Raw genomic sequence first — 16,375 nt, 5'->3', positions numbered from 1 at the left:
AAAAATACCAGAGGATGAGTTTTTGGAAAAATTGGTGACCAGAAACAACTAACACCCCCCCTTTCTCCTTCGGTATGCCACTGTGTGAAAACTAGAGGTTAGCCAGTATCACGCAAATCTGACTAGTAATCAATCAAAACGCATCAACAGTTTGTGAAAATTAGCTTAGGCTTAAAACAATTGAAAAAGCATTTATTTGAAATATGAAAAATATTCATTAAGATCGGAATCGAGTGCTTTGTACATTTAAAAGATACAAAAATGGCATTTTTCCAGATGGAAGTACTATTTCGCACGCCAATTTATTTGGTCGCTGCAGTTTTGAGTCACTGTACATTTTGTCACCATTTAATGTACAAATGAATATATGCCAATATGCCAATGATAATAAATTTATGTTCATCTTTGTGACTTAATTTTTAAAGGTTTTTTAAATTTACGTTTTGTTCAAATCGTATGCATCTTCAACGCTTCTGGATTTCTTGTCAAATTTGCCGATCAACGAATTGTTTGAACATTGCACTGCTGAGTAATTGTATTTGCATTGGTGGTACCTGTTTAGTCATCAGAGGCGCTCAAAGACGACGAAGAGGTAAGTCCAATCCCAACCCGGTCCCAATGTCATCCTTTCCCGGTCAGAGGGTTCCGAAGATCATCCTTATCCTCAAGAAGAAACCGGCTACGGCAAAATGGATGACACCCTGGTAATTTTCCGATGAGGGCATGAATTACCGAAAAACGCACAAATTACCAGGTTTTTCAAATTGGATGCGTTTTTTTGGTAGTTTGTGCCCTCCACCGTAAAAAAAACAACTCCCTCCCTGCAATGGGTAAGGTCGGGGCTAATGAAAAACCAAGAAGTTAGTGCAGGGGCGGATCTAGAATTTTCTCGAGGGGGGCGAATTTTCAAAAATTTTGTCGACCTTTTTTTAGGTCGACCATAATGATTTTCCGAGCTCTCCCAAAGCACTAAAAAGATATTTCTTTTGCCAAAAATTCTGCGCCGCAGTCAAAATGTTGAAAAAACATGCCAAAAAAGGCGTTTTAAGGCACTATTTGAAAAATTTTGACCAAAAAAATTGCGTTTTTTCGGCGCGCGCTCCACCCTTAAAATTGGTATATATTGGCACCAAAGGCGTCTATAGAAAACTTTTAGGGTCCGTCACCAAAAATGCATATCTCAAAATAGTACACAAGGGGGGTTCACTTTGGGTCGGCAGGGGGTCGAATCCGTGAGGGGAAGGCGTAAGCTGTTCAAAATCGACTAACAACGAGGATACCCGACCACATTCAAAAACAAATAAAAAAACTTTTGAAATCTCCAAATCAGCGTCGTTTTTTCTGCGTATTATAATTTTAGAGCTATAGAAGGCGTAGAAATTTAGTGAGTTAGCCATTAAATACTACAATTGTCTTCAAAAATCAAATAACCGAAAAAATTTTTTTTTTTAAATGAAAAAAAAACTATCATTTTTATGGCCGAGAAAGCGCTTAATGAAACTTCCAAAACTGTTTTTTTTTTATTTTTGAAATCAATTTTTTTTGCCTGAATGGTCAATATTTAGGTGTCCTACAATTTAATGACATACAATTTAACACCGTACATTTTAACACTTAGTCATCTCACTACTAAACGATTTAAATCGACAACAATCTAACTCCTATTTTCCAGTTTAACACAGTACATTTTAACACCTAGTCATTTCACTTTTAAAATTAATGCTGTATGAATTCCTTATCTTAACTCTTATCACACCAAAGTTGATCCTGCTATTAACACACGCACCATAATGAAAAACTTTGTTTATCTTAGTTATACATGCTAAAAGGAGGCCTCCTTATTTACTTAAGACTCCTATCTACAAGTTTGTCATTTATTTTCAGTTAGACTTTTCGCTAAAGCATTATGATTACTAACAAAAGCTGCTTGTGCTAATTCATAACAATTAGACGTAAAAATTCCGACAAAAGTTAAATTCTGACAGTCACTTTATACTTTACTCAAATGATAAACACACGCAAACACAATAACACATTATGATTGAGTCTTCTTTCGAGTTCACAGTTTCATCTAAAAACAAGCCAATTCTTATAGCGTCCCGCCATGAGTTTTATTTCAATCGAAAAAATAAGTTTACAGAAAACTGGATTTGCTTAAAATATCAAACATATGAATGTCGAGCAACTGCCATTACTGAAAATAACGAATTAATCGAGACGCGTGGAGAGCATAACCACGACATTTCAGCGGGAAAATTGGAGGCCCGAAATGTCATAAAGCATATAAAAGACCTCAGCGAGAGATTTACCCCGACTGTTGCAGTTGCCAGTGCGGTTTTGCCGGTTACAAACGATTTGGCCGCTCAGTTTGCCCTCCCAAGTAAAGAAAAACTGATCCAAACGGCTGCGCGCACTCGTAAGCAGCTAGATGTAAATATGCCGCCCATCCCCGTTGCGCGAAATTTCGAGATTCCTGAAATGTTTGAAAATTTTATCCGGTATGACAGTGGATCAAATAATCATGAGCGAATCATTTTGTGCGGCGACGCGACCCCGAAATGCTGAGAGTTCTGGTGAAGTCATCTTTCTGGTTAGCCGATGGGATTTTGGAAACTACTCCAAAAATGTTCTATCAGCTACATTCAATTCATGTTAGTGTATCTGGCATTGCGCTAGCTTGCATTTACGCCTTCCTTCCTAACAAAACCGAAAAAACCTACAATCGCTTCTTGCAGGTGTTAATTGATTTAGCACCCAACTGCCGGCCTGAAAACATTTTGTTAGATTTTGAGCAAGCTGCTCTTCAGTCCTTCCGAAAAACATTCCCCGAAGCACATTTATTGGATTGTTTTTTTTTCCATCTCTCCCAGAGTTACATGAGAAACATTAATTAATTGGGTCTGAAAGTGACCTACGAAACGAATCACGATTTAGCGCTGGCTTTAAAAATGCTGCCATCCCTTGCATAATGTATAAACTGCCCACGAATCTTCGGTAACCAAAACAAGCATCAATTTGAAGTCAAAAACAAAAAACGAAACTCCAAACCCAAAAGAAAGCCAAATTCGATTCTTAAAAACATAGTCCTGTGTGATACAGAGATGTGTGAAAATGGTCAGCGCGGTTGCAAAGATAAAATAAAAAATAATTTTGTTCAAAAAACATTTTGAAACACGGAGGCATCGCGCAGCATCATAAAGAGCCTTAACAAGGATTGAGAATCAATCACGGAGCGACAACTAAGACAAAAAACTTAGGCCGACCCTCGTTACGCCGGAATTGAAACGACTCAAAAAATCTAGCTATGAAATTTTTCAAAGTGAATTTGTTATGACCCAATCCCTCGTGAAACAGGCAAAAACAAAAAAAAACAATTCGCCTATAAAACTGCACAATGAATTAGTGAACTTGTGATACAATTGAAACATTGCATGGCAAGATATTCGATAGAAAAAAAAACTTTATGCAAAAATTCAAGCTGAAAATTAACTTTGGAGTTAAAAAACTTCTATCTACAATTCTTTTTGTTTCAGACAATTTCAAAAACAGCCATCACAAGCATTGAAAATTGACAAAGCGGCGACTGAAGCAAAAACAAAAAATGGTTTAACCTTCGTGAAGCCGCAAACAAATTTGTAGACATAATAATATTCAAGCTATAAACGTTTTTGGGACCCAACCCTCCTAAAACAAAAAAGCATTACACAAATCGAAACTGAGTTCAAAAAGTTTCACACCTTTGAAATTGCGCAGGATAAGTTGACTCAGCCGATATAACACTCGGAACGCACAATACGAAAAAATTGTATCATATTGTAGTATTAAAGATTGACTATATATTTTTGATACATTATTACAGTAGGTACTGTATCTTGTGAAGATGCAGAGTCTAAGAAAATGGACAAAACTTTATCAAGTTTTTTAACCAAGAAAAAGTTTTAGTGGACCATTATAAAACACTTGCTGCCGCAAGTGTAAGAGTTCATTGTTTGCTCCGCGTCCAGACAATTCGGCCAAAGACAATTCAGCCGATTTGAAAGTCAGACAATTTTGGCGGAAGTTGAAAAGTGAAAAAGTAATATGATGGATGCTCTTAAAATTCGATCGAAGTTTTAAAATTTTGAAAAGTTTCTCGATATTGAGAGAAAGGAGTTTGATTTTCTTTACATGAAGATCTACTTTTTTGTAACTTTTCACAAAATTTATAATTGGTGTCATGCGCAGGAATTTCTCGATGGGAAAGAAATGGCTTTTCGAAAAAAAAGTTGTCGGCCTTTTTTTACCGGTAGACCAAATTAATTTACCATGGTACCTTTAAACTTAATATAGACCCTGCTCTGTCAAAAAAAATCTGTACCGAAATATAAGGCCATTTTTTTTGAAAAACGCGAAAAATGACGTAGTGGGGCGCTTTTACAAACGTTTTTACAAAGAAATAGCAGCACGAACATTTTTGCAAAGAGGGCACTCCCTGAAACGGAGTGTATATTGCCGCCAATTACCCCTTTAAATTTTTTAGAGTTGCTCAAACAATATTTTAAAAAATACCAGAGGATGAGTTTTTGGAAAAATTGGTGACCAGAAACAACTAACACCCCCCCTTTCTCCTTCGGTATGCCACTGTGTGAAAACTAGAGGTTAGCCAGTATCACGCAAATCTGACTAGTAATCAATCAAAACGCATCAACAGTTTGTGAAAATTAGCTTAGGCTTAAAACAATTGAAAAAGCATTTATTTGAAATATGAAAAATATTCATTAAGATCGGAATCGAGTGCTTTGTACATTTAAAAGATACAAAAATGGCATTTTTCCAGATGGAAGTACTATTTCGCACGCCAATTTATTTGGTCGCTGCAGTTTTGAGTCACTGTACATTTTGTCACCATTTAATGTACAAATGAATATATGCCAATATGCCAATGATAATAAATTTATGTTCATCTTTGTGACTTAATTTTTAAAGGTTTTTTAAATTTACGTTTTGTTCAAATCGTATGCATCTTCAACGCTTCTGGATTTCTTGTTAAATTTGCCGATCAACGAATTGTTTGAACATTGAACTGCTGAGTAATTGTATTTGCATTGGTGGTACCTGTTTAGTCATCGAACGGTAATATAAATCTGATTAATCACACAATTTGAAAAGATTCGCTTGCTACACATTTTGAATATTCGTTCAAATTTTAAGATATCAATGCAATTACTGTTATCAAATTTAACCGCTGTAAGTTACCTATTCATAGAGAATTAGCCGTGGAATATGATTATCAAGAGAAAATTGGTAAGCATCGTACAACTTCATAGAAAGAAATCAAATCAGTCTATGGTTACACAGCAAATCTGTACTGACAATAAGGGCCATATAGGGCGAGTTAGAACCCACCTCACAGTGGTTCGAATCCCTGGCCACCCACAGAGTCTTTTTTGGTACTTCTTAATTTGACATCAATTAGGTCAATCAACACTAAAAATTTTTTGAAGCTTCTTTGGTGTCAATATGCACTTATTTGAGCGATGAGCGCGCGAAATACAAAATAAAGTCATTAAGTGGTTTAGGGATTACTCGGAAAATTATTTTGTCGGACTTAAAAAAGTTGACAACCTTATTTTCGAAAATCCGTCCCCAATATCTCTTTAAATGCTGAATATCTATTTAATATACAATTAAGTCTTAATACATAACTGAAATTTACACGATGAGCTTTGATCTGGTTGCTGAACTTATTAAGAGTCAAAGAGCAAGAGAAGGTTCGAAAAGGTTAAGAACTCTTAGAAAAAGTTCAACTTAGCAGCAACTCAACAAAGTTAGCCGAATTTTAATTTTGAGACTTTTGGCATCAGCATCCCCAAACGCAGTTTAAGGCAACCTATCAAAATATGGTTGATTCCTTTTTCTCCTACTAATCAAAAACTCTCGGATTTATTGGATTCTAATTTTTACTCAATGTTTGGTTCATTTGGAGAAATACTGCTTCAGAAATATGCTGCATAGTATTTAATTATAAAAGTCATCAGCAATAATAACAATATTCATTTAAAGGCGAATCTGAGCTTTGCATCACTTGTGATATAATTATATCTAACTGCCAAAACATTACAAGCTATGCCATTTTCATGGAAAAGAATCCATAGATTTTGAAACTTCTGAGAAGCTGCAAAACAAACGAATTTTCAACTTGGTCACTTCTAAAAAGCAAATACCCAGCGAAAAAAAAAGAAAAATATGGGCAAGCAACAAAATCAAAACAGTTTTTGGAGAGTATGGCATGGCAACTTGTTAAATTCTATACTATTAAATTCACTCAGTTAAATGAAAAAAAAACAAGTTAATAGCCAATTGTAAAAATAGAAAAAATATTACCGAAGCTTAAATTGACTATAAAAATCCTCATATTTTATGATTAAATTTTGTCCAACTAACCACATATTTTCTAGAAATTTAACAGCATTGCACCTAATCTGTTAACAAGGGGTTAAATTGTAGTGGGGTTATCTGATTTCGGGGTTATATGAGAGGGGGTTACAAAACACGGGGTGATAAGCTTGGGAACCCACAAAAAAACCTAATCTTTAAAACCTACATTGGAATAATTCAAGTTAAAATGGAAACACAAAGGCATAGCTGCACTTCACAATAAGGCGACAGTCGGAAAAAAGCTCCAAAATGAATAAATACGAAAATAAATTTATGCAAAAATGAAACTTCATCTGTTGATCAAACTGAAGTTATCAAATTTTCTGATGGAAACAAAGCTAAATTTACACTAATATTGCAAAACAACACAAACTTATGCAATATGTCTTTCTGGCCGAGTCAACTGTCCGAGCTGCTATAGAGTTTTCGGGAAAAACTGAATGAGTAAAACTTTGAGTCTACAAAGTTTCTTAAGTGACGCACACCAATTGTGAGTCCACATAATTGCTAAGTGACGCCAGCCAATTAGACGCATTAGCAGTATCAGTCAATTTGAAAAAAAAATTTACCAACTAACATGCCTCAATTTATAGAGCGGACGCATTTCAACAAGTATACGAAAAAGTTCAATAAAAACATCCAACCCTCCGCAGGTTTGAACCCTCTTATTTGTTGCGGGTCTCCTTTCCTACCTCTACGCTACAGACCCATGATACCTTGAAGCTAAAGTGCTATTTGTAATACAATAGTCTGTGTTAATATCTTTAGCATTGGCTGTACTTAATAGCTTGTTATTGATCAAAATGTACAATTTCAAAATGAACACATTTTCTCGCAACAATATTTGCGACTTAGGTTGAAAAAAAAGAGAGATCATACTATCACACAAGCTTTGCTTGTGTAAATTTTAGTGCAATATATTTCCTAGAGCAGTCAACGAAACAAAATAAATGAAAAAATTCGCGTTTTTGCGAGAAAACTTTTTCAAGTAAGTGTTTTCAATTTTTTCATGTGTTTCATACCACATAAGCAATAGCTTATATTGCATCTTGAAATTTGTTTACATCTCAAAACTGCGGTCTCGATTTACTCGCAAAGTTTCTTGATGCAATGTTTAGCTGATGCCTATCTACTACAAAAATGAATTTCAAACCTGCGGTCTAATTGAGACAAAGGGAAATTTCTGAACAAAAATCCTGCTTTAAAAATAGAAATAAGGTTCACAGCCAAATTTTTTAGATCCTTGGCTCGAACGCGATCGCCAAATAACGGCGATGATAAACACTTTTCCTGTCACTACCTGACTATATACGAACATTTTCTATAAAAAAAGTAACAGTGAAAAAGGCGAAGTTGAATAATTTAAGAAAAACCTAATCTAAGTAGACAAACTTAATCTAGTAAAATTCTTAGTCGTCTTACGTGTTTTTATGCTTGTATGCGTGATGTTAGGATGCAAGGTATGAAAAACAAACGTGTTCACTAAAGCTATTTTGTTCTTTATGCAAAATTTTATTACACTATGACAATTTAAAGTTAGTGTTTTAAAACTGAAATTCAAATGTGTATGTGTGTGTGCGTGGGGGGGGGGAGTGGAAAAGAGCCACAGTTTCTTGAGTCTACAAAGTTTCTTAAGTGACGCACACCAATTGTGAGTCCACATAATTGCTAAGTGACGCCAGCCAATTAGACGCATTAGCAGTATCAGTCAATTTGAAAAAAAAATTTACCAACTAACATGCCTCAATTTATAGAGCGGACGCATTTCAACAAGTATACGAAAAAGTTCAATAAAAACATCCAACCCTCCGCAGGTTTGAACCCTCTTATTTGTTGCGGGTCTCCTTTCCTACCTCTACGCTACAGACCCATGATACCTTGAAGCTAAAGTGCTATTTGTAATACAATAGTCTGTGTTAATATCTTTAGCATTGGCTGTACTTAATAGCTTGTTATTGATCAAAATGTACAATTTCAAAATGAACACATTTTCTCGCAACAATATTTGCGACTTAGGTTGAAAAAAAAGAGAGATCATACTATCACACAAGCTTTGCTTGTGTAAATTTTAGTGCAATATATTTCCTAGAGCAGTCAACGAAACAAAATAAATGAAAAAATTCGCGTTTTTGCGAGAAAACTTTTTCAAGTAAGTGTTTTCAATTTTTTCATGTGTTTCATACCACATAAGCAATAGCTTATATTGCATCTTGAAATTTGTTTACATCTCAAAACTGCGGTCTCGATTTACTCGCAAAGTTTCTTGATGCAATGTTTAGCTGATGCCTATCTACTACAAAAATGAATTTCAAACCTGCGGTCTAATTGAGACAAAGGGAAATTTCTGAACAAAAATCCTGCTCTAAAAATAGAAATAAGGTTCACAGCCAAATTTTTTAGATCCTTGGCTCGAACGCGATCGCCAAATAACGGCGATGATAAACACTTTTCCTGTCACTACCTGACTATATACGAACATTTTCTATTAAAAAAGTAACAGTGAAAAAGGCGAAGTTGAATAATTTAAGAAAAACCTAATCTAAGTAGACAAACTTAATCTAGTAAAATTCTTAGTCGTCTTACGTGTTTTTATGCTTGTATGCGTGATGTTAGGATGCAAGGTATGAAAAACAAACGTGTTCACTAAAGCTATTTTGTTCTTTATGCAAAATTTTATTACACTATGACAATTTAAAGTTAGTGTTTTAAAACTGAAATTCAAATGTGTATGTGTGTGCGTGGGGGGGGGGGAGTGGAAAAGAGCCACAGTTTCTTGAGTCTACAAAGTTTCTTAAGTGACGCACACCAATTGTGAGTCCACATAATTGCTAAGTGACGCCAGCCAATTAGACGCATTAGCAGTATCAGTCAATTTGAAAAAAAAAATTACCGACTAACATGCCTCAATTTATAGAGCGGACGCATTTCAACAAGTATACGAAAAAGTTCAATAAAAACATCCAACCCTCCGCAGGTTTGAACCCTCTTATTTTTTTGCGGGTCTCCTTTCCTACCTTTACGCTACAGACCCATGATACCTTGAAGCTAAAGTGCTATTTGTAATACAATATTCTGTGTTAATATCTTTAGCATTGGCTGTACTTAATAGCTTGTTATTGATCAAAATGAACAATTTCAAAATGAACACATTTTCTCGCAACAATATTTGCGACTTAGGTTGAAAAAAAAGAGAGATCATACTATCACACAAGCTTTGCTTGAGTAAATTTTAGTGCAGTATATTTCCTAGAGCAGTCAACGAAACAAAATAAATGAAAAATTTCGCGTTTTTGCGAGAAAACTTTTTCAAGTAAGTGTTTTCAATTTTTTCATGTGTTTCATACCATATAAGCAATAGCTTATATTGCATCTTGAAATTTGTTTACATCTCAAAACTGCGGTCTCGATTTACTCGCAAAGTTTCTTGATGCAATGTTTAGCTGATGCCTATCTACTACAAAAATGAATTTCAAACCTGCGGTCTAATTGAGACAAAGGGAAATTTCTGAACAAAAATCCTGCTTTAAAAATAGAAATAAGGTTCACAGCCAAATTTTTTAGATCCTTGGCTCGAACGCGATCGCCAAATAACGGCGATGATAAACACTTTTCCTGTCACTACCTGACTATATACGAACATTTTCTATAAAAAAAGTAACAGTGAAAAAGGCGAAGTTGAATAATTTAAGAAAAACCTAATCTAAGTAGACAAACTTAATCTAGTAAAATTCTTAGTCGTCTTACGTGTTTTTATGCTTGTATGCGTGATGTTAGGATGCAAGGTATGAAAAACAAACGTGTTCACTAAAGCTATTTTGTTCTTTATGCAAAATTTTATTACACTATGACAATTTAAAATTAGTGTTTTAAAACTGAAATTCAAATGTGTATGTGTGTGCGTGGGGGGGGGGGGGAGTGGAAAAGAGCCACAGTTTCTTGAGTCTACAAAGTTTCTTAAGTGACGCACACCAATTGTGAGTCCACATAATTGCTAAGTGACGCCAGCCAATTAGACGCATTAGCAGTATCAGTCAATTTGAAAAAAAAATTTACCAACTAACATGCCTCAATTTATAGAGCGGACGCATTTCAACAAGTATACGAAAAAGTTCAATAAAAACATCCAACCCTCCGCAGGTTTGAACCCTCTTATTTGTTGCGGGTCTCCTTTCCTACCTCTACGCTACAGACCCATGATACCTTGAAGCTAAAGTGCTATTTGTAATACAATAGTCTGTGTTAATATCTTTAGCATTGGCTGTACTTAATAGCTTGTTATTGATCAAAATGTACAATTTCAAAATGAACACATTTTCTCGCAACAATATTTGCGACTTAGGTTGAAAAAAAAGAGAGATCATACTATCACACAAGCTTTGCTTGTGTAAATTTTAGTGCAATATATTTCCTAGAGCAGTCAACGAAACAAAATAAATGAAAAAATTCGCGTTTTTGCGAGAAAACTTTTTCAAGTAAGTGTTTTCAATTTTTTCATGTGTTTCATACCACATAAGCAATAGCTTATATTGCATCTTGAAATTTGTTTACATCTCAAAACTGCGGTCTCGATTTACTCGCAAAGTTTCTTGATGCAATGTTTAGCTGATGCCTATCTACTACAAAAATGAATTTCAAACCTGCGGTCTAATTGAGACAAAGGGAAATTTCTGAACAAAAATCCTGCTCTAAAAATAGAAATAAGGTTCACAGCCAAATTTTTTAGATCCTTGGCTCGAACGCGATCGCCAAATAACGGCGATGATAAACACTTTTCCTGTGACTACCTGACTATATACGAACATTTTCTATAAAAAAAGTAACAGTGAAAAAGGCGAAGTTGAATAATTTAAGAAAAACCTAATCTAAGTAGACAAACTTAATCTAGTAAAATTCTTAGTCGTCTTACGTGTTTTTATGCTTGTATGCGTGATGTTAGGATGCAAGGTATGAAAAACAAACGTGTTCACTAAAGCTATTTTGTTCTTTATGCAAAATTTTATTACACTATGACAATTTAAAGTTAGTGTTTTAAAACTGAAATTCAAATGTGTATGTGTGTGCGTGGGGGGGGGGGAGTGGAAAAGAGCCACAGTTTCTTGAGTCTACAAAGTTTCTTAAGTGACGCACACCAATTGTGAGTCCACATAATTGCTAAGTGACGCCAGCCAATTAGACGCATTAGCAGTATCAGTCAATTTGAAAAAAAAAATTTACCGACTAACATGCCTCAATTTATAGAGCGGACGCATTTCAACAAGTATACGAAAAAGTTCAATAAAAACATCCAACCCTCCGCAGGTTTGAACCCTCTTATTTTTTTGCGGGTCTCCTTTCCTACCTTTACGCTACAGACCCATGATACCTTGAAGCTAAAGTGCTATTTGTAATACAATATTCTGTGTTAATATCTTTAGCATTGGCTGTACTTAATAGCTTGTTATTGATCAAAATGAACAATTTCAAAATGAACACATTTTCTCGCAACAATATTTGCGACTTAGGTTGAAAAAAAAGAGAGATCATACTATCACACAAGCTTTGCTTGAGTAAATTTTAGTGCAGTATATTTCCTAGAGCAGTCACCGAAACAAAATAAATGAAAAAATTCGCGTTTTTGCGAGAAAACTTTTTCAAGTAAGTGTTTTCAATTTTTTCATGTGTTTCATACCACATAAGCAATAGCTTATATTGCATCTTGAAATTTGTTTACATCTCAAAACTGCGGTCTCGATTTACTCGCAAAGTTTCTTGATGCAATGTTTAGCTGATGCCTATCTACTACAAAAATGAATTTCAAACCTGCGGTCTAATTGAGACAAAGGGAAATTTCTGAACAAAAATCCTGCTCTAAAAATAGAAATAAGGTTCACAGCCAAATTTTTTAGATCCTTGGCTCGAACGCGATCGCCAAATAACGGCGATGATAAACACTTTTTCTGTCACTACCTGACTATATACGAACATTTTCTATAAAAAAAGTAACAGTGAAAAAGGCGAAGTTGAATAATTTAAGAAAAACCTATCTAAGTAGACAAACTTAATCTAGTAAAATTCTTAGTCGTCTTACGTGTTTTTATGCTTGTATGCGTGATGTTAGGATGCAAGGTATGAAAAACAAACGTGTTCACTAAAGCTATTTTGTTCTTTATGCAAAATTTTATTACACTATGACAATTTAAAGTTAGTGTTTTAAAACTGAAATTCAAATGTGTATGTGTGTGCGTGGGGGGGGGGAGTGGAAAAGAGCCACAGTTTCTTGAGTCTACAAAGTTTCTTAAGTGACGCACACCAATTGTGAGTCCACATAATTGCTAAGTGACGCCAGCCAATTAGACGCATTAGCAGTATCAGTCAATTTGAAAAAAAAAATTTACCGACTAACATGCCTCAATTTATAGAGCGGACGCATTTCAACAAGTATACGAAAAAGTTCAATAAAAACATCCAACCCTCCGCAGGTTTGAACCCTCTTATTTTTTTGCGGGTCTCCTTTCCTACCTTTACGCTACAGACCCATGATACCTTGAAGCTAAAGTGCTATTTGTAATACAATATTCTGTGTTAATATCTTTAGCATTGGCTGTACTTAATAGCTTGTTATTGATCAAAATGAACAATTTCAAAATGAACACATTTTCTCGCAACAATATTTGCGACTTAGGTTGAAAAAAAAGAGAGATCATACTATCACACAAGCTTTGCTTGAGTAAATTTTAGTGCAGTATATTTCCTAGAGCAGTCACCGAAACAAAATAAATGAAAAATTTCGCGTTTTTGCGAGAAAACTTTTTCAAGTAAGTGTTTTCAATTTTTTCATGTGTTTCATACCATATAAGCAATAGCTTATATTGCATCTTGAAATTTGTTTACATCTCAAAACTGCGGTCTCGATTTACTCGCAAAGTTTCTTGATGCAATGTTTAGCTGATGCCTATCTACTACAAAAATGAATTTCAAACCTGCGGTCTAATTGAGACAAAGGGAAATTTCTGAACAAAAATCCTGCTCTAAAAATAGAAATAAGGTTCACAGCCAAATTTTTTAGATCCTTGGCTCGAACGCGATCGCCAAATAACGGCGATGATAAACACTTTTCCTGTGACTACCTGACTATATACGAACATTTTCTATAAAAAAAGTAACAGTGAAAAAGGCGAAGTTGAATAATTTAAGAAAAACCTAATCTAAGTAGACAAACTTAATCTAGTAAAATTCTTAGTCGTCTTACGTGTTTTTATGCTTGTATGCGTGATGTTAGGATGCAAGGTATGAAAAACAAACGTGTTCACTAAAGCTATTTTGTTCTTTATGCAAAATTTTATTACACTATGACAATTTAAAGTTAGTGTTTTAAAACTGAAATTCAAATGTGTATGTGTGTGTGCGTGGGGGGGGGGGGGGGTATGTGGAAAAGAGCCACAGTTAGTTATTGTTGTTCGGACTAGGTGTCCCTGAGGAGGAGTAGTTTGATGCTGGAGAGGCGGAAGGAGCGCAACAGACAGTCAGCGGCCAAGTGTCGCGAGAAACAGAAACTACTCGAGATACACTTGCAAACAGTCAGTTTCAAAACTTTTTTTCAAAAGTTAACTAGCAAGAGGGCTAGCCCGGAGTTTAATCATTAAAAGTTAATTAAGCTATGGGTATCTTAGAAGAATTCAGCCTGTAAATTGCAGCGCGCGTGTGGTTTGAACCCGCAATCATTTGATTGCTGGGCGCCATCACTACCGATGCGCCACAGGACTACTATTACTCATGCTATTGTATTGCCCTGACCGTCCCACAATCAAAACGTCCAACAAACATCAATTTATGAGATCTCCGACTTTCATTAACATGTCTTTAAAAGTCAAAGCTAACTTAGGATTTTTGCAATCGAGGTTTTAGTTCGAAATTGGTAGATTTTATAAAGCTCTTTCCCAAAATTTGAAAAACACATTTTTTTTCGTATCCAAATTGTGACCTTGAACGCCTTTCTAAGTTTCAATTTCTTTACGTACACATGCAAAAATGATAAACTGGAGCTCATTAGAAACCAACCGGGGTATTCTACATTTAACCCTAATAAGTGTAGCTTCGTTGTCAATGGGTAGTTTATACCAATTTTTGGCAATATTGGTGACCTTTGAGTGCCTTAATAGGGAAAAAAGGCAAAAAGAGCAGTTTCAGGCAAATGAACTTCGTCTAGAGTCGTTCACCAAAAAGTTATATTGTCAACAATTTGGCATATTCAACAGCTATAATTGAATATCACAATTACTTAAGTTACTTTGAATTGTTTGCAGCAAAAAGCGAGTTTGTCAGAAAAACACACAGCCTTAAAACGAGAAGTTGAAGAACTGGAACGAGAGAGAATTCGACTGCAACAAATGGTGCTATCTTACGATGCTACATGCAACCGCCGCCTTCCTTCAAACGACGACGACAACATTAACTCGGTTACAATGGCAAGCCCTGCAACAGAGACTCCGACAACAATTTCTCAAAAAACTAGATCTCCAAATGAGCCTAACTACCCCAGCTGACCAAACATGGATCAAAGTTTTAAACTAGCGGATTTGTAATCGTCAATATAGTTTGAAAGAGCTTTTATATCAAATTGATATTCCTTCTTATGGTGCAATTAGATTTTCTAAACTAAATTTGCAAAAATTCAGCCCGCACTTCGCAGGATCGACTATCCAAATGGAGAACTCTGGCCGCAGCCTGGAGGTAACGAATACGCTTGGGGTGACAAAAGCTATGAGTTCGAAGCTGACCAGGTGCTGTTCTTTGCTCACACGGGATAATTTCTGTTTCAAATATTAGTTGCCACATCTAAGAATCGTTTATTTTTGCTGTCAACAATTTTCAGTTGTTTTTAGTGTTTTGACTTTTAAAAATCCGGCTGAATTGAAATTTTATTTTTATATTGTTTGTATTTTAACAACTCGATTTCTTTTTTTTTTTTAATTTTTTTGTCTTTTTTTTCGACTTAATCGGTTTTGGGTTCTTTAATGTCGACCCATTTTTTATATTGACCTATTTTAGTGGTCTCCTATTGCGGCGGTTGACGACCGAAAAAAGTTTGTATGCGTTTGTGTTCTGAGGGAAAAGGGGGACTTGAAATTTTTCGAATGTTTTTTTTCGGCATGAAGAGTGTCTATTCGGATATTTTGGGTTTTGGTAATGCTAGTTAAGTTTTTTTCCCATTCTAATTTCGCATTCTATTGTCTGGATCTTGTTTTTTTCAAATTCTATTTGATAGACCTATTTGAATGTATAGTGATAATATCTCGGTATTACTTTTTTGCTGAGGGTTTTTTGGCTTTATGATTGTCGATTAAGCTCTCGATTTATTTTCCGAATTGCTTATACCACCTTGCATTTAGTACACTTATGGCATTTGTGGATACTATTTGGGCCATTCAAGTATTTTTTAAGCTATAAAATTTTGCCGAACAATTTTGGTTGATTTTCAAATGATTAGCTCTCGGCTTTAATTTTGTCAGCTTACTGACGTTACATTTTGTTTCTTCCCGTTTTCTACAACATTCCGATAGTATTTTTAAAATCTTAACGACTTTTGCCCCATTTTTAAATTTTCGAACGTTCAATTTTGACTCCGCAGGGACCTCTTGAAAACAACTTATTTTTTGAAGAAACTTTTGATTTTAATTTTTTTTTGGTTATTTCTACACGGCAACAACGTTCAAAAACCTATTTAACAGTTCTTGAGTCTTTTGCTATTTCAATTCTTTACTTGTTGTATCGAAAAAAGTGCAAACGAAGCTCAAACTCGGCCTCTGTGTTAAATAATTGTATACTTAAGCAATTTTCTAAGCAACTTTCTAATCCACATTGATTTATAAGCAACAATTTGCTTTTTTAAAAAACTGAACAGTCAGTCGAAACTGCACTTATAAGCAATAAACGTAAACAAAAAAAAGATAAACGGCAAAAAGTCTTCAACTGTATCGGT

The 16,375-nt window shown here is 35.0% G+C and overlaps 1 protein-coding gene across 4 annotated transcripts in view; it reads left to right on the top strand.

Annotated features, from left to right (window-relative positions):
* The window catches only part of LOC134851213 (uncharacterized), a 44,420-nt gene extending 29,132 nt beyond the window's left edge, over positions 1 to 15,288 (top strand). For 3 of the 4 annotated variants that reach the window (XM_063867208.1, XM_063867200.1, XM_063867217.1), the window contains 2 exons: positions 13,863 to 13,973; positions 14,700 to 15,287. In XM_063867208.1, coding sequence (XP_063723278.1) covers positions 13,863 to 13,973; positions 14,700 to 14,939 — 351 coding nt within the window. In that variant the 3' untranslated portion in view covers positions 14,940 to 15,287. Of the gene's footprint in view, positions 1 to 13,862; positions 13,974 to 14,699 lie in introns of all 4 variants that reach the window. The other variant, XM_063867225.1, reaches the window with a different exon arrangement.
* Positions 15,289 to 16,375: the final 1,087 nt, after the last annotated feature.

The sequence above is a fragment of the Symsagittifera roscoffensis genome, chromosome 1, assembly GCF_963678635.1.
Source record: "Symsagittifera roscoffensis chromosome 1, txSymRosc1.1, whole genome shotgun sequence".
Classification (NCBI taxonomy): Eukaryota; Metazoa; Xenacoelomorpha; order Acoela; family Convolutidae; genus Symsagittifera; species Symsagittifera roscoffensis.
This window is presented reverse-complemented; position numbering and strand designations above follow the sequence as displayed.